This window comes from Notechis scutatus, chromosome 1 (assembly GCF_049901735.1).
Source record: "Notechis scutatus isolate UNSWTSFEM ecotype Mainland chromosome 1, rNotScu1.2, whole genome shotgun sequence".
Taxonomy (NCBI): Eukaryota; Metazoa; Chordata; class Lepidosauria; order Squamata; family Elapidae; genus Notechis; species Notechis scutatus.
This window is the reverse complement of record NC_142009.1, coordinates 163,225,231-163,244,898: the sequence shown is the minus strand read 5'-3', so window position 1 is coordinate 163,244,898 and position 19,668 is coordinate 163,225,231. Positions and strand designations below refer to the sequence as shown.

Genomic DNA, 19,668 nt, shown 5'->3' with positions numbered 1-19,668 from the left:
ATTGTATTTGCACAAAGCTGGAAGAATGAAGAGATACCTGGAAATGAGAATGTGATTAGGAAACTATTAGAATGTGCAGAAATGAACAGATTAACACTTGCAATTAAGGAGAAAGAGCAAACTGAATATTATATGACATAGGATTTATTTTATCAATGGTTAAGTAACAAAAATAGAAGGTAGAAACAAAACAGGGAAACAAAGTAAAGAAGATATGTTAAAAGAGATAAGCAATTGATTAGTATGTTGAATATTATTATTTTAATATTGCACAATAAATATATGGAACATTACTGTTTTAATATTGTAGAATCAATACCAATGTAATGAATGATGTTGCAAATTCTGATTACTATTTAACAAAGATACTTGTACCCAGACAGCACACTGTTCAACTGAAGATGGAATTATTATATTAAAAATAAAAAAATAACAACCAAAAAAAAGGAATGTGGCAACAGCCATTAGAATATTAAAGGACATGTTCTTGCACAGAAATAGACATCTCAATCACGAGGCCCCCAAAAATGTAGCCTACCTATCTCAACCCATTTTGTCAGCCACCCCAGAAACATGCTGCTGTCACTGAAGTTTCTGGAAAACCAAATAAACAGAGACCTTCTTTCCTTGCAGCCAGCTCCATCTCTATTTCCAGTGTATTTCTCCTGGTTTGGAATTGGACCAAATTTTTCTTCCAACAATGCTAAGTCACATTATAGTTTAACATAAACCACATTATAGTTTAACACGATATGTTCAATCATGGCTATCAACAATAAATATATATTTTATTTTATTCACATTCATATTATTTAAATCAGGGATGGTGAATCTGTGACACTTAAAATTTGTTTTTCAAACTCCAATTCCCAACTTTTGTCTTAGTATGTTGTGTGGCCTAACCTGTGGTAATATAACCTATTGATCATTTTATCATTTTCTGTAAGGCCTTTGAATACTAGCAGTAAGTCTAGGGAGATGTGGGCATTCTTGGTGGGGGTAGGAGTATCTTTGCTCAGAGTGCCTCATTCTGTTTTGATTCTGCCAGTTTAGAAGGAATAGGAAAATGGGTGAAAGTTCAAGGTACAAGGTACACAGTTGTGCTTTCTCATGGGACTTTCCAAACTTTCCCATGAGACTTTCCGTGGCTGTATGATCTCATCCTAGCAAGGTAACATCTGGGACTTTCCAAGATTGTGTGTTCTCATGCTGGTGAAGTAATCTCCTGTTGAGGTCATTGTTTTCTGAATATGCAGACTGTATTTTGCTTGTGTTTTTTCTCAATAAATACTGCTACCTGAGTTCTCTCAGGGTTGGCATTTTTCTCAGAGACAGTTCCCTGTGTCTCATTTCAATGTCAAACCACCATAAATGGTGACCCCGACGTGATAGCTTGGAAAGCTATCGTTTCCCGCATCCTATACTCATCGTCGCGGACGTCGACTGGGCCCTCATCTTCTTCGCTGGACGAAGATAGATTCTTTTCGTGAGTATGGGGGGAGATCTCTCGAAGGCTCAGAAAGAGCACATCAGGGAATTGAGAGGGATCATTGGGAATAGTTTTGGGTTTGGAATTGGCAGTAGGGGTTGTGCTGTAGGAAAGAAAGAAATTGAGGACTTACTACAGTATGTTTGGAAAAATATTAAGTCATATCCGGAGGGAGGTAGTATTAAAGTAGAGTCCTGGAAAAGATAGGGAAATTTTTGCACGAGGAGCCTCGTGCCCCTTCTTCAATTTTGTTAACCTGGAGAGTGATTATGGATGCGTTAGCTACTTATGAACAACCGCTCCTATCACCCCCCGAAGAAGGTTTGCCGCTTTACCATGCGGTACGTTTGTTGCTGCCGACGGCACCTCCAGATAAATCTGGGGGACTGTCGGCGCTAGCAATACTTTGTCAGAGGATAAGAGTTTACCTTTAAGGGTTCAGGTGGATGCAGTTACTGCAGCTATTCAAGAAGCAAAGAATAGAGGGGAATTATCAGGAGATGATTTGGTGGAGTTTGGAGTAGAAGTTCAACTTAATCCAGTGGAAATTGTCATGGATGCTGCATTAAATCCGCAGCGGGAGTGGAAGCCTTTACAGCTCAGAATTTTGAGGGAAGTTAAGCAAGCAGCAAAAGAATATGGTGTTAGAACGCCATATACTCAGGCATTGTTAGAAGCAGTTGGTTATGGAAATAAAATGATTCCGGCTGACTGGAAAGCTCTGTTGAATATGATTTTAACTCCAGCTCAATATTTGGTGTTAGATCAGAAATGGAGACAGCTGGCAGTCCAGAGGGGAACAGCAAATGTTACCCCAGATCAGCTTTACGGAGCTGGTAATTTTACAACAGTGGAACAACAGAGAGATGGTATGCCTGAGGAAGGGTTCATTCTTCTCCCACAAATAATTTTTCAAGCCATAGGGTCTCTCCCTGATGGCGAAGGTGGTGAGAAGACCTTTACTAACATCAAACAAGGGAACAATGAACCCTATGAAAATTTCATTAGCAGATTGAAATTGGCTATTGAAAGACAAATTGATAATCAATTCGCCCAGAAAGAGTTGCTTTTTAAGTTAGCAGTAGAACAAGCTAACACAGATTGCAAAAAGATTTTAAATCCACTGGTAGCAAGTGGAGAGAGAGAAATCGCAGATTTGATTAATGCATGTAGAAAGGTAGGGAGTCAGTCTTTTAACATGGAAACTTTAGCTCTGGCTTTACAAACAGGACATGCTCAAAAGGGGAATTGTTTCAATTGTGGGAAGCCTGGACATTTTAAAGCGCAATGTCGGGCTCCTGGAGGAGGTCAAAGTCAGCAGAATAAGAGATCAATGGGACAGGGTGTTCGTCCTAAATCAGTGTGCCCAAAATGTAAGAAAGGATATCATTGGGCATATCAGATGCTCCTACAGTTTTTACTGATGGAGGGAAAGTTTTTGGTGCTTGTGTTTGGAAAGATAAATCTGGAATTTGGCATACAAAAGTGACTTCAGAGCAGAAGTCTGCCCAGCAGGCAGAACTTGCTGCTGTAGTTTTGGCTTTTCAAAATTTTCACAATCAGGATTTTAATTTAATAGTGGATTCATTGTATGTGTATAATTTGTTACCCTTTGTAGCAGGTTCTTATTTGTCTCCTGGAATATCACCTGATATTTTAAGATTGCTTTTGTTGTTACAAGGATGTTTGGAGCAGCGTGTGAATGTGTGTTTTGTTGCTCATATTCGTAGTCATAGTAATTTGCCTGGAATTTTATCACAAGGTAATGCCAAAGCTGACAGTGCTGTAACTTCAGTTCTCACTGTCCAGCCATGGGACAGTCATAGTTATTTTCATCAAAACGCTAAAGCATTGGCACAGCAATTTAAACTTACTACTGCAGAAGCTGCTGCCATAATTCAACAATGTCCAACTTGTTCAAAGCAGGGCACGAATATCCCTATGGGAGTTAACCCCAGAGGGTTGAAACCTTCAATGATTTGGCAAATGGATGTTACTCAATATCCGCCATTTGCGCCCTGGAAATATATACATGTAACTGTGGATACTTACTCAGGATTTTTAATGGCTACCCCTCAAAGAGGTGAGATGGTTAAACATGTCATCAATCATTGCATTAAGACTTTTTCAGTTGCTGGTACACCTAAACAATGGTCTGTGGAATACAATTCTACTGGGCAAGCTATTGTAAAACGTCATAATTCCACGCTCAAGACCATGTTGACTAAATTAAATAAAAAAGGAGGGAAGCTCCTGGGGCTTCCGGCGATTCAAGATCAATTAAATCTAGCTTTGTATACTTTAAATTTTTTAAATTTGTCTGGTAACCCCCCTGCGAGCGCGGCCAGCAGGCATTTTTCTTCTCCTTCTACAGATGCGGTGAGACCTCGGGTGTTGGTGCGGTTCCTTCCAGATCCAGCATGGGTTCCTGCTGAGCTGATAACGTGGGGACGTGGTTATGCAGCAGTTGAACATCTTGGTCAAATTCGTTGGGTTCCTGGTCGGTGTGTTCGGCCTGATCATTCGCAGGCACCTGTGAAGGAAGTTTCGGAGGAGCAGGATGGCGCATCTGTGGTTCCTGATCCTGCTGATTCTGCTTAATCTGTCCTGGGCTGCTCGGGTGCGGAGAGAGCAGCGACAGCATGTTCAGCGTGCCGGAGATTTGGGCGATGATTTGTGGACAGATAATAATTACATTAAAGATTTGCGCACAACTGCCAAAAACTTGAACATCACCAATTGTTGGTTGTGTATGCACCTTCCTGGGAGAGTGGGAGAAGGACTAACATTGCATGGAGTGCCTTTTTGAGGAAAAAGATTTAATAAAGAATGCAACCTGGAGAAAACAGTTGTCTTGTGCTACAACAGAGCAATTCCAGATCCTAACCATGGGAGGTAATCTATGGACACAAATTTCTCGAGGTCTTATCCCGCCTTTGGGAATTGCTATGAACTATAGGGATATTCATATTTTAAATAATTTTACTGTTGCTATGTTTAATGATACTATAAAGAATATTAAGATGATTAATGTAGAAATGTCTGAAATTCGTACAGTTACTTTGCAAAATCGATATGCTTTAGATATTATGTTAGCTGCTCAAGGAGGAGTTTGTGCTTTAATTCATTCACATTGTTGTGTTTTTATACATAATTATGAGCCAAACATTACAAAAACTGTTCAGGACATGGAAGATCGTATTGCTCAGCATCAATCTGGAGCTGATGGGTTTAATGCATCATTCTGGGACAGTCTGTGGTCCTGGCTTCCTGATGGATCATGGTTTCGCTCCTTATTGCAAGGGGTTGTTATTATTATTGCTATATGTATCTTATTATGTTGTTTTATTCAATGTATTCCTAATCTATTACAAATGTGTACCTCAGTCTTCCGGCGTGAGGGATCAGGTCATGAGGGAACTGTGTACTATGCCACTAAAACACCCCCTATCTTTGAATAAATAAAAAAGGAGGGAATGTGGTAATATAACCTATTGATCATTTTATCATTTTCTGTAAGGCCTTTGAATACTAGCAGTAAGTCTAGGGAGATGTGGGCATTCTTGGTGGGGGTAGGAGTATCTTTGCTCAGAGTGCCTCATTCTGTTTTGATTCTGCCAGTTTAGAAGGAATAGGAAAATGGGTGAAAGTTCAAGGTACAAGGTACACAGTTGTGCTTTCTCATGGGACTTTCCAAACTTTCCCATGAGACTTTCCGTGGCTGTATGATCTCATCCTAGCAAGGTAACATCTGGGACTTTCCAAGATTGTGTGTTCTCATGCTGGTGAAGTAATCTCCTGTTGAGGTCATTGTTTTCTGAATATGCAGACTGTATTTTGCTTGTGTTTTTTCTCAATAAATACTGCTACCTGAGTTCTCTCAGGGTTGGCATTTTTCTCAGAGACAGTTCCCTGTGTCTCATTTCAATGTCAAACCACCATACTAACCAACCAGATTTGTGACTTAGCATGATATTGCTACTGAAATAACATTTTAATAAGATACTATTTGATTGAACAAATCATGGATCACTAAAATATGGCTCGGTGTAAGTGTAAATTCAGCTTTATTAATCTGGATCTTAAAATTAGTTTAAATCAGGAGTGTCAAACTTGCGGCATCATGGAGGAGTCACCAGAGGTGGCATTCAGCAGGTTCTGACCAGGTTCTCTGACTGGAGAACTGGTAGCAGAAATTTTGAGTAGTTCAGAGAATTGGCAAATACCACCTCTGACTGGAGATTTTACAATATCCTTCCCCTGCCACACCCACCAAGCCACGCCCACTGAACCAGTAGTAAAAAAATTTGAATCCCACCACTGGGCATCATGTGATATATCAGGACTTTCCCCCCCCCCCTTCGCTAAATTGGGTGGGGGCAGGGCCAGCACATGACACATCTGGCCCATGGGCAGCAAGTTTGACACCCCTGGTTTAAATCTATTGCAAACTCTGCTACATGTTAAAAGAAGCTAATATAGCCAACAATGTAGTAAATGTCTCATAATTGAGCATATTAACTTAACATAAGAATCTCTGATACCAGAAACCCAGTGTTCCTGCATCTATTCAATGCTCCAACAGTCCCATTATTCAAGTTTGTATATTACTTGAATTCTCCTATTTTTAGCTTTGAAGAATATTTTTAGTCCTGAGAATTATATGTGAAAAAGTGATATATTTAATCAAAAATGTTTTACTTTTTCATCATACTTATGTGTACTGCACTTAAATATGATGAGATAGTCTTCACTTTCTTTTGATTCTGGTCTTTCTTCCCTTACTGCAAACTATATGTATTTAATCTCTTAATTTCCTTCTGATATTGAACTTACCTACAGCTCTTGTTTCATATTCATTTGCCAACTCTTCTGATTCTCCAGCAGCATTAATATCATTCTTTACCTTAGCTAAGCTTTTCAGAAGCTTGCTGGCCCCCAGTGCTGCTAATGTGCAGCCTCTTGTCTGCAAAGACAATTGTTAGATAACCTCTCACAACATTCTAATACTGAAATGACATTCATATTACCAAACAGCAATGTAGCAGCATAGTATGAAAGAGTTCTGTACTCTGGAACCAGATTTGAAAACTCTAATTTGCACAATAAAATGATTAAAAGCGATGAGCAATTTGTCCTATGCAATTTCCAAGCTATCTATTGACAATGACTCTCTTGAAATAGAACATTCCATTAAACAAATCCATGGAATAGGACATTTTTCTGCAATTATATTATTAAACTGGTTTAGAATTCAATTAAACCAACATTTCAAATATATTTGCATTTTTATTTACCTTCAATATAGCTTCTATTGATGTTATTCTAAATATAAATTCACATTTCATATTATTATCACATTCATATATATAAATGTTCAATACTTCAATACACATTCAATATATAAAAGGGAGTAATAATAATAAAAACTCATTTAGGAAGAAGGGCCCACAACTTTCACAAATTATAGTATCTATAATTAAACAGAAAAGAAACATCTCTTTTGCTCTATGCATACATAATAATCCAACCAAGATATGTATACGCTGAAGTAATTCCTATTGATTTTAATATTTGCATGCATGGGAACCTAGCCTAGGGGAATACTTTTTGTCTCAAAAGGTTACTAATCTAATTGTTAGTGATGCAGAAGTGTGAAGTACCTGCTCCCAAATTACGGTGGATAGTTCCTTTTTGTTTTGAAGGATAGCCCAAATAAAGAGAGCTTGCAAGGGGTGCCTCGTAATAAGAGATCCATCCTGAAAGGACATAATTACAACAAAAATCCCAACGTTAACAAATATGGCAATTCAGTCCTAATGCCTCTGTTTTGTTTTACATAGAAAAATCGACTTAAAAATAAGTCCCATTTAGTTATGTGGATTTAAATCGGTACAGATGGGTATACAATTTCAGTTTAAAAGCTATACTTGACATACCAGCAGCTGTATCTCTATGTCATCTTGGCCATTTTTGTCTTCTTTTTTAATGCCTTTTCTGAAATTCTCTACCATCTTCCATACAAAAGTAAGAAGATCATCACTGTAGGAGTTCTTAGCAATTTGTAGGTTTTTAAACACCAGATTGCTGAAGTTGTTTGTGTAGAGCTCTGTTAAAACTTCATGAGTGAGGAACTTCCTTAGATTCAGCCCATTTTCAAGAAAGAGACGAACAAATTTTGGTCTGTCCTTTACCAGGGCTATAAACATGACATCCTGAAGATCAGAAGACTGGAAACAAACAAGAAACAACAAAATATTTACAAAGCTTGTGGTGGGAAGGGAGATACACTTTGGGAACAGCATCCTATTTCCATCTGCACCAGCTGTGACTTTTTATGGTTAACCAAATGAGTAGAACATGCCAACTGATAACCAACATGTTGATAGCTTTTTATCACTTGCACACATATCAAAGCTTTCATATAGAGGTTCAGAAAATGTTGAAGAGATATTATTGGAGAAGATGATTGCATAGCAGCTTCAGAGAATCCTGGATGAAACACTTGGATTTCAGAATTGGACATGGGATTGAAACAGCATTAGAAGACCTGCACTTTTGGAAGACCTCTGGAGAGAGCAGAATGGAATTAGTTTATCCATCCTACTTGATCTCTTGGTGGTGTTCATTATCATCAACCATGGTAACTTTCTGGAGGTTGGGAGGGGCAGCACTGTATTGTGCTGGTTCTCATCCTTCCTCTGCCCTTGCTTCCAGTAAGTATTGGCTGACAGTAAGAAGTCCTGCCCTTGCTCTCTTTTCCCCACAGGATTTGGTTCTCTCTTCGCTCCCATTTAATCTGTATATAAAGCAGTTGGTTGAGGCAACATATTGCCATGAAGTGAGGTACTATCAGTTTTCTGATGATACCCAGCTGTTCATCTCCCCTGGCAAATTAAGTGATGCCATTGAGGTCCTGTCTTGGTGTTTGGAGGCTGTGGGAGGTTTGGAGGCTGTTTGGAGGCTGTGAACAGGTTTCAGCTCAACCTTGGCTAGACTATATGGCTTTTGGTTTTGAGGCCCCTTGGATCTTGGAATTTACAATGTTCGGCGCTGGATGGCATGCCCCAAACAGACCTTGTCTACAATCTGGAGTCCTTCTACACTCATAACTCTTGCTTCAGGCGCAGTTCATAGTTGTCACCAGGAAAGCCATTGTGCAACTTCAGGTTCTGCATTAGTTCTATCTATTCCTGGATCAGGGGCTCTACTGTCATTCAAGCACCTCCTGGATGGATTAATGTAACACACTCTACATGGGGCTGCCTTTGAAGAGAATCCAGAAGCTAGAGCTGGTGCAAAATGTAGCAGTGCAGGCAATTAGGTGCACCCCAAGATTGGTGCATATTACAGCTCTACTCAATGAGCTGCATTTGTTGCAAGTTTGCTTCAAGGTTTAATTCAAGGTGCTAGTTATGACATCTAAAATTCTCCATGGCATAAGGCTTGATTATTTTGAGGAGTCGCCTCTACACGATTACATCTTCATGTCCTATGTGGCTTTCTTGCCTTTCTTTTTGAAAGAAAAAGTGATGGTAAAAACATTGATCTGCTTCAGTACTCAATGTTATGTGCCTTGTATTCATGCTGCAAGATCCTATTTTTGTTATGGTACAACCATGCCCATTTGAGATTTTGATAAATTGACCTAATGCTACAAACCCTGCTTAAACAAAGTTCTTTTTTTGTTACTTCCTAATTCACTTTTATATAATCTCACTTATACAATCTAGGTAAAACTGGATTGAATCTTTTTAACAGAATAACAACATTGGAAGGGACCTTGGAGGTCTTCAAGTCCAACCCCCTGCTTATACTATTTTAGGCTGTCTAGTCCAGGGGTGTCAAACTCACATTGTCATGGTGGCATCACTTGATGTATCACAACTTTTTTCCCCTTCACTAAACTGGGCATGGGAGTGGCAGCACATGATACATCTGGCCCGTGGACCGCGGCTTTGACAGCCCTGGTCTAGTCTCTTCTTAAAAGCTTCCATTTGGGTGATGGAGCACCCAAAAGTTCTGAAGGCAACCCTTTCCACTGGTTAATGTTCTCACTGTTAGGAAATTTCTCCTAAGTTCTAGGTTGCATCTCTCCCTCGTTAGTTTCCATCCATTATTTCTTGTCTTGCTTTCTGGTGCTTTGAGAAATACTATGACCTCCTCTTGTTTATGCAACCCTACATCCCAGGGGGAAAGAACCTGCTTGCTGATGCTTTGTCCAAAAAGCCACAATTCAACAGTCGCCTAGAAGAGATCATCCATGTCACCATCCCCACCTCCCGCTGGCAGCCCAAGTCACCACCCAAGGCCAAGCCCAATGACAACCACCCACTGGAGGTGACCAAATGACAGTGGCGTTAAAAACAGCCTGCTCTGCAGACCCTTGGTTCAATGACAACAAAGAAGTCCTGCCCCTCAAGGATGGACTGGCATGGAAAGGGACCAAACTGTATGTCCCTACCACCCTGAGACTTCCAGATCCTACAGCGCAGCCACAATGTTAAATTGGCTGGGCATTTTGGCTATCTAAAAACTCTGCACCTAGCCAGGCAACAATTCTAGTGGCCAAAACTGAAGAAGGACATGGAAGATTATGTAAAGAGTTGCACTACCTGCACAGCCATGAAAAAGAGACCAGAGAAACCCCTTGAGCTCCTTTAACAAGTTGCAGAACCAACTCATCCATAGGAAGAAATTGCCATGGATTTCATAGTCAAGCTCCTGGAGAGTGGTGAGAACATGGTCATTTGGACCATGATTGACTTATTCTCAAAGCAAGCCCATTTCACTGCCTGCATGAGTCTCCCTTCTGACAGGAAGTTGGCCAGGATGTTTATAAAACAAGTCTAGAGGCTGCATGGGGTCCCCCACAGGATTATCTTCGATTGGGGAGGTCTAATTTACAGCAAAGTTCTGGAGGGAGCTCCTGAGGGCCATCGGGTCCACCCAGGGTCTCAGCTCAGCTTTTCATCCAAGCAAAAATGGGGCGGCGGAACGAGCAAACACCGTCGTGGAACAGTACTTGAGGTGCTATGTGGACTATCAGCAGTCCAACTGGGCAGACTTGCTGCCTTTCGCAGAGGTAAGCCTACAATAGGGGTCCTTAAACTTTTTAAACAGGGGGCCAATTCATGGTCCCTTAGACTGTTTGGGGAGGGTGGATCAGCTGGGTGGGCGTGGCTAGGTGGTCATGTGACTGGGTGGGTGTGGCTAGGTGGTCATGTGTCTGGGTGGCCGTGGCCAATTTAGGAGTCCATTTTGCCAATTTAGCAATCCATTAACAATACACATGAATTAAACTTTCATTTGTTTTGCTCCTGGGAGTGTTTTATTTGCTTTTGTTTGTATGTTGCTCTTTTGGTTGACTTTTCTTTTTACTAGATCATTTTCTAAATTGTTTAGTGGTCCACTTCAGGATACTCACTTTTGCAGCAATTTTTCTCAGCCCCAAGGAGCTTACAACCAACAAGTCTCTCTCTCTCTCTCTCTCTCTCTCTCTCTCTCCCTCCCTCCCTCCCTCCCTCCCTCCCTCCCTCTCTCTCTCTCTCTCTCTCTCCAGGGGCATCTTCTACAGGATCCCTTCAATCCTGGCAGTGTCCTGGGATACCTCATTGAATTCTATTCCATTCCATCATATTCACATTCTTATTCCCACTTCCACTCCCACTACATCCTATTGCTATTGCTATTCCATCCCATTCCGTCAAGCTTGCAGGAGCCTCTTTCAGGCTGGGCTGGGAGCTCCAGGGCTGCCACGGCTGCTTGCCTGCTTGGAGCACACTGGTTGATCCCCGCCCCAAGTCCAGGGATGGATGGTCAGAAGAAGCCTGAGCTAAGAAGGGACACCACAGCTGCCCAACACCCGAGGCAGAGGGACACCACAGCCGCCCAACACGTGATTCCCTATGCAGCCACTCCCCTGCCTCCAGAAGCACTCTGCTGGCCTTACCTTCCAGTTCCAGCCTTTGGGGCTCATGAAGGTAAGTCCTGTGCTCAGCCAAAGTGTTGGGGCAGGTCGATGTGGGCTGGGCAGCAGATTAATGGCTCAGTGGACCATATCCATCCCGCAGGCTGTAGTTTGAGGACCCCTGGCCTACAACAGTGCAGTGCATAGCAGCACCTGTAGCTGGTGGTAGGCTCCCAGCTAAGGCCAGTTGACTGGGCAGCCCCAAAGCCTATGATAGTGCAGGGAGAGATCCACTATGAGGTGAAAAGAATTTTGATTTTGTGCCTGCATCGGGGTCGGCTTCAGTACTTAGTCCATTGGAAAGGCTACCCCCTGTCTGAGGCCACCTGGGTTAAGTAGGGATGTGAAAGCTGACAGATTAGTCAAGCAATTTCATGACAAGTATCTGGGAAAGCCTAAAGAGCCACCTGGGGGAGGTCGGGGAGACTGAACTGAGGGTAATTTTATTCTCTATGCTCTTTCTTTCCTTTTTCAGGATGACCTTTTCACTTGAGGAAGGCAAGCATGGAGGGGCATGGAGGGAAGTCACCTGGAAGGGGGAGTATGGCCTGATTGGGGCATGTGATGGTTGTGTGTAATGGGGGGAAGAACTTTGGACTTTGAATTGGGTAAGGAAAACACGGGGAACTTCAATAGGGTTTTCACCAGCTGTGCCAATATGACATGCCTAATAAATCTATACTGTGGGGAAGCCTTGGAGTTTTTGTTCTGTTTGGGCCATTACTTGGAACCCTGACACTCGACACATTTTTATGAGAAAATGTTGTCCTGATACTCGTAGTTTCCTTGGTGTTCAGTGCACTGCAAAAGGAAGAGGGGGATGGCCGCAGAGAGAGAGGACAGGAAGTTGCCCAGGTTGGGAAGGTCACTGCCATAGAACAAAAGATGATGTGGTAAGTCACCTGATTTGTTTGACACATAGTTTTTAGTGCCCATTGTGCCTCCCAGAACCAGTACCGAGGTACCACTGTATAAAAAATATTTTTTTAAAGGAAAAAGATAAACAAGAAAGAACTATTGGCTTTCTAAATCCCTCCTTTTTGTACAGCTGCTAATTCACAAAATTATAGATGTTAAGAAACCTTAGGAGCCAGGCTGTAAGTTATTATATTTATCATGTTGGGGACTATTATTGTTTAAATTTTTATTGTGAATGTGTACTGTAAACTATTGTATATATGGGAACTATTCTTATTTAAACTTCCTTTGTCCATGTAGACTGTGAGTTTTGCTATTGCTGCATATTCCCAATTGGATATTATTAAAATGACATATTTTCCAGTGCTGAGCAAAATTTATTTTTGCTATATAAGCCTACATTTCATTCAATTATCACATATTTTGTTGATTTTCTTTCCCCTGAAATTATATCTAATAAAAAGTTGTGATTTCATTTCAACTTGAAATTCCAAAATTTTCTGCACTGGACTTGTGTATTTGTTATAAAACATTTCTTCTGTTTCACAGCAATTCGAACATTTATTATTTTATGATTTGTCAATGTTGGATATTAGTGATGGAATTTTATGCTATATATAGATCAATCTGTACCAATTTCAGTCACATAAAATCTTTCTAATTTTTGCTTTTTCAATCTGCACTACCTACCTCCCAGTGTCGATCATTGGTAAAAATCTCTTCACTGGCTAAGTCCAGTTGATTCCATTCCAAAAGCAATTTCAGTTGACTGTTCCAGTCATCTTTATCTTCTTCACTTTTGCTGAAAGCTGTAATTGGAGAAGGAACTGTGGTTAATATTAAAATCACACTCTGTAAAGTACAGTGTTCAATTCTCATTTTTCACTCATCTTGTTTGAACTCCCTTTGTTTTCTCTAGACTTTCTATGAAGAAGAATTAATGCTGCTATTTATAAAATTATGAATACAAGAATTTTGCCTGATTATTGAGGTGTTAGTAGAGTATCCAGCTCCCAAAATGCAATACTTTCATACTTTTGTTTTTTCCCATTTTATCTTAATTAGGAATTCCTATTAATAGTTATAATCCTTATTTTAACAAACATAGCATATTTTAATAGAATGGTCAATTACATTTTTTTATATTACTTTTGTCAGACTTGCCCCAGTCCTATCCCTTAAAAAAGGAAGAGCCTTGATTCCATTTAGGTGAAGTGATATGTTCTTTTACTAAAAGATGCTGGTTGCAGTAAAGTCAGGCTAGAACTAAATTTCCCACACAAAACCATACAAGCTTTTTCCTTCACTCCGTCCCCCTCCCCTTGATCAGCCCAATTCCAGCCAAAAAGTGGATGTCTAAGTGTTTTGGGAATATTCAGTGTTAGGAGCAATCGACATTCCATCCCCAAGCATCTCCAGTGTTTTGGTGTCCTTGAAGATTGGCACAAACTGATTCAAAGCATCACCGGTCTTCCTCAACTGTCATTCCCCTTTCCTGCTTTCCTAGCGTTATCCTAATACATGTTTATTGCCCATTTGTTCCCTCGCACTACCCTCCCACCAGCTATTGATAGCAGGATGCCGATGAGCTATGAAGCTGAAGATGACAGAACTGACATACTGCCCCCTTGACAGTAATGTTAGTCTTGCAGAGGAAATGAGACAGAGAGAAGGGGAAGGATAGAGAGAGAAAACAAACATATTTAGACATTATTCAATGAAGTTTCTCTGAGTATTAGTTGTGGAAACTCTTCAGCAATTTAGAACTTTGATGTCTTTTGAATCCACCTATTCAGTTTTGAAGAGTGGAAAGTACTTCCATGCTACTAGATATTGGGTTTTCACTATGACAGAGTCCAAAATTGCTTTGACTTCGAAGTGTTGTTTCCCGTCGATCATAATCGGGTCAGGAGGTGGTTTCATTGTTGGGCATAGGGAGGAGGTGATTTCTGTTTTCTATAGGCTGCAATGGAATACATTTGCCTGAGTGTTTTTGGCAGCTCAAGCTCGACGATGACTGGGTTGATAACTTTTTTAATGGGACATTGAATACTTCAGTCCCAGTTTTTTGGAAGGTTGTCTTGATTGTAAGTACTTGGTGGATAAATAGACTCTGTCCACAATTTTATTTTGGTATTGCATGTCATTTGTCAACTTGTTTTTTATACGCTTCCCTCACTTCCACCAATGCTTTCCTTACTACTGGCCAGATGTTTTGCAGTTGGGTGATCCACTCCTTCAAGGAAGCAGTCAGTGGGGTGGCCTGAGGCAATTCTGGAATAGATACAAAGTCTTGCCCTGTGGCCACTTCAAAGGGGGTGTGAATCCAGTGCTACTGTGTACTGAGTTGTTGTAAGCAATCTCAGTGAAAGGAAGATCTACCCAATTGCCTTTTCATAGTCAGTGTAATACCTGAGATACTGTTCCAGGAGACCATTCATACATTTACAGCCTCCATTCATTTCTCGTTGATGTGAAGAGCTAAGCACTTGAGTGGTCCCAAAAAGTTTTAAGAACTCTTGCCAAAACCATGAAGTGAATCTCTGTGGTCTGAGATGATTCTCTCTGGGACTCCAGGTAATCTATATATGTGCTCTACAAACAATTTGGCCAAGGTGTGGGAAGATGGAATTTTTGACAGGGCATATTTTGGAACACCAAGGCCATCTCATTAAGAAATCCTCTCATTCCTACAGCTGTTCCTTCAATTCCAGTCATTATAGTGATAAAAGTAGGACAAGCAATCATGCCTCAATCAAATTCAGAGCGTCCAAAATCCTAGAAATGTAGTTTAATAAGTAAAGCTCTCCTCTCAAATTTCCATCCTTCCTTTTTCCCAGTAGGTATTTGTTTCACTCAGTCTCTATTTCTTTCAAAACACAATCAATTGTTTAAATGGGTCAGTTCTAACATTTACTCAGCACTCTGATAGTCCAAGATATTTTCCCAGTTCTTTAAATCTGCTATGTGGTTTTAGTCTTTTATTCTAGCTTTCCAGAATCTCTTTTTCTTTTTACTTCTGGTGAGCATAAGACAATAAACAAGTAATAAACAATTTAAAGTCACATCCATCCTCCTTTATAAGTTTCCAGGAGTCTAGGAGTCACTTTTCCTTCTATCAGTAGATGCCACTCTCAACTTACTTTTCAGCATAGTTCTCTTTAAAAACATTTTTTTCCACCACTTGGATAATTATTTTTTTAGAGTCCCTTCTCTAGGATTTTTTAATCCTTGGGAAAATTTGTAAAGAAATAAAATCATCTCACCCAGCAACACAGTCTCTCTTCACTGCTCCCTTTGCTCCTGCACTGTCTTGGGTATTCTGGCTGTTCCCAGCTTCATGGCTGCCATGTTGACTACTGCTATTCTGCGTCTTCGGATGAGGGGGAATTTCCAAGTCAGGGAGATGTGGCTCTCCTTGACCTGCAAGGCACCCCCCCCTTTACTTCACTACTCCTACAGGGTGGCTATGGCTCCTTTTGGAGCCCTCCGACGGGAAAGTTCGGGGCAGAGCCGGAGAGCTTGCGGTCCTTGCCTCTGACGATGCCGGAAGTGCAGCTGGAAGTCCGCATTCTAACTCTTGACAATTTAATATATCCTAACAACTCTTTATAAATTTATTAAAGACTTATTGTTTGTATGTGCCATATGTATTTACTAATACTAGAGGGAGTCATGAAATTTTTGGCTGCTAAAAGTGTTTTGTTCCGAATGGTACTACTTTGCACTTTTTTGGTAAATAATATTTATGTAGCAAACCCCTCTAAACAAAAAAAAAAAACATATAATATTTTGACCTTTTGATTTTTGACTGGCAGAGTGCTGCAGGAGACCATGGAAGCCAAAAATGAAGTGTGGGGATGCCACATGCAGTCCCACACACCCCATTTTGCCTGGCAAAGAACTGCAAGAGGCCATTCAGGCTAAAAATGTGGCAGAGGGGGCCTCCTCCCCTGATCCCCGAGCGCAGAGAACGGAGAGGAGGTGGGATCAGCACAGGGTCACCTGACAACTTGGAAAAAGGGCACTCCACCCCTTTTCACAAGGCTCACCTGATGAATAAGAAGAGTTAAACAGATGCCATTGGGAGGGGCACTTGTCAGCATTCCAAGTAATACAACCAAAGCAGAACTCCAAGGCAGGTTGATTCCTCAAAAGAACATTTTTTATTGGAGATGTCATCTTGGCTCAAACTAGTGGAAAGCCAGTTCTAAATATTCCTGCACTTTTCAAGATCTTGAAAGAACACATTTTTGGTCTTCTCAAAACAATAAATCACATTGTCCAATCTGGATACTAGCTGGTTGCCTGGTTACGTCTCTCCTCCTCCTCTGGCCAGCCAGCTCTTGGAATGTCTTTGACTCACCAGACAGCTATTCTGTTTTGTCTACCAAACCCTCTCTATCACTACCCCCCTTCAGCTGTGTCAGCCTGAAACCCTGAGAAAAGAAATTGCCGCATCTAGTTCGGCTTCGGGCTTGACAGTTGCCTTTTTCCAGTCTCATGTGCTGTTACAGATGTCTGGATACTTTGCTTTCCCTGCTTGCCTTGCCCTGCTTGCCTTGCTTACCTGGCCTGGCTATGTGCAAGTTCACAGTGACAAAGATGTGCTCCGGGTTGTGCTGCAGTCCCAGTGAACTCTTCCTGTGATGAGGACTCCTTGGAACCAATTCCTTGAACTGTGGCTTTTCTCAAAACTGTGCTGCTGCTCTGGCCTAATAGCAGTCAGGAAGTATTGGAGGTGTGTGTTTAGAGTTTGCTCCTGGACTTAAAGTGAATGGTGTGATCTTTGGGGTAAAGTTGGAACAATAAAAGGGAATTAAGCCTTCATTCCAGCTGTATTGCTTCCATGCCTGTGTCATCACAGTGCCCAGAGAACAAGTTGCTCCATTCACACATGTGGTGCTACAAAGGAACAGAGGAAACTGGGGTGTCCTTGCAAAGGAATTTGGGAATTGACATTATTGGCATGCTGGGGTGTTGTTTGCACACGACAGGATTTCTCTCCAAATGGGCAATTGCAGCCCCTGGGGGAGGCAATCTGGCATCACATTTCTGCTACCACCACCATTGCCCCTTGCATGAGCCGCAAAATGTCACCAATCTGGCACAGGAGAGCTTGAGGGTCTGGAGGAGGCAGCATCGTGGGAAGTGAAGATGGGCAGCATGTTTCAGGGCTTGTGCAAAGTGCAGCAGTGGCAGTGGCAAAAGCATGGTGCCAGACCACCCTGCGGGCCTTTCCAAATCTGCCACTCTGTCCCCCTCCCCCCCCCCCAGTGCCTGAGGCAGTCCAATGGGAAGGCAGAGGCCCATCCATCAGTGCCTGGATTGACCAGCAGTCCAGAGCTGTGAATCAGGCAGAGATAAGTGCCTCTGGGAAAATTACCTGTGGCCAGGCAAAGCGGGGGAAGGATGGGGGCCCAGTGGCAGGACAGAGTGCTGGCAGAGGGCCAACCAAGAATGAATGCCCATGATAGGTCTGCTATGATAGGGTGCCCAGGGTGAAGTAGGCATGACAATATTGCCACAGGAATTGTCCCATTTTTGTATCTGACATGGTAGGATGTGTACATATCTTTAGGGAAAGTGGTCTTGCAGGTAACCTGATCCTATTCCATATAGAACTTTAAAGGTAATGATGAGCACCTCGAATTGCACCTGGAAAGAAACTGGAAGATAGTGTATCTTATGCAACATAGGTGTTATTTAGATTTGTTGGGCAAATCTAGAGCCTCCCGTTACTGTACACGCTGCTGCATTCCAGACCAGCTGAAGTTTCTAGGTTGCCTTCAAGGACAGCCCCATACAGAGCGCACTGCGGTAATCCAAACAGAAGAAGTCCAAGGCATCAGTGACCTTGAGCAAGACCTCCCAATCCAGGAAAAGGCATAATTGGTGCATTAGATGAGCATGTGAGAAGCTCCCCCCCCGCTATGGCTGTTACCAGCTCAAGCAAGAGCCACGTGTCCAGGAAGACCCCCAAATTGCACATCAGTTCAGTCTGGAGAAGTGCTACCCCATCCAGAGTCAAAAATAAAGAATCATCTGTTCCTGGGGCAGGGGCATGTTGTAGAAATGTGTAGCATATAAGTTGAATGAATGAGAAAATATAAATGACAAACATACCTTTAAAAAGAGCATATGAAATGGCGTTGCTCACAATTTCATCTCCAGCATCTTCAATTCTGATGACAGTTAGCAGATGAGGATTTTCAAATATTTCTTTGATCTAAACAAGGCAAATAAAGATTTCTTCTATCTCCAAGATCTTTCTAAATCAAGAAATATTTCTTATACTTAACAATTTCCTGACACTTAAAAAGATACAACATATAGGTTCATACTTAGTAGCTATTATGCTGCATAAAACATACTATGAGGGGTCTTGGTGCTCTTTGAGCTCGGTTGTTTCAGTGCGTTGATAATGTTACCTAGTTTGGGTAATGGATAATGATATCCATGCGATTTCATCAAAAAGTGCCTGACCACTAAACCAATATAGTACAACAAACACAAGCTGTAAAAAGGATAACACAGGCATATACCAAAAGCATCTCAGAAACCACAGACAATTACAACCACATGGAATCAGCATAGCACACAAACCAATTAAACCCCACAAAACATCCTAAGTAAACCAAAAGACTCAGCAGTGGTAGAAGGAAAAACAGGAGTCATCTAAAACATACAGTGTAAAGATTGGAATAGCCACTACATAGGACAAACAGGCAGAATACTAGCAGAAGGCCAACTAGTAGTCAGAAGACTTGATAAAAACTCTTTAATTTCACAACATATGGACAGATTTAACCATAGCTTCAATTGAGAAACTGTGACCATCCTAGACGAAGCCATGTCCAAAAATGCCAGGGAATTCCTGAAAAGTTGGCACTTTGACAAATTGGCCAACAATTTATACGTAGACATAAACAATATCTACATACTGTGCAAAAGAGACAATCAACAAGCCAAAAAGGAAACTGTAGGAAATCACCAGTGACTTCCTCTTCACCAAAATTTTAATGAGCTCTGGAATATCCAAGCCAAGTCTTCAGATCCCAGAACTGCAGCAATAATGGATGAGACAGATGTATGCTCTATCAGCAGATGCCAAAATGGCATAGCAATAGTACTTAGACTTATACAGCTCTCTCTAAGTGGTTTACAGAGTCAGCATATTGCCCCCCAAAACATGGGTCCTCATTTTACCAATCTTGGAAGGATGGAAGGTGGAGTCAACTTTGAACTCCACAAAATTTAACTCCTAGAGTGAGCAGTGAGATTGACTGAA

The 19,668-nt window shown here is 41.4% G+C and overlaps 1 protein-coding gene across 1 annotated transcript in view; it reads right to left on the bottom strand.

The window, feature by feature from the left end:
• Positions 1-19,668, bottom strand: part of TRPM8 (transient receptor potential cation channel subfamily M member 8) — a 106,301-nt gene that overhangs the window by 50,100 nt on the left and 36,533 nt on the right. Inside the window, exons 10-14 of the mRNA XM_026679005.2 lie at positions 18,504-18,606; positions 13,068-13,186; positions 7,429-7,719; positions 7,153-7,248; positions 6,326-6,455 (exon numbers count right to left, since the gene is read on the bottom strand). Of these exons, the coding sequence (XP_026534790.1) occupies positions 6,326-6,455; positions 7,153-7,248; positions 7,429-7,719; positions 13,068-13,186; positions 18,504-18,606 (739 nt within the window). The remainder of the gene's footprint in view (positions 1-6,325; positions 6,456-7,152; positions 7,249-7,428; positions 7,720-13,067; positions 13,187-18,503; positions 18,607-19,668) is intronic.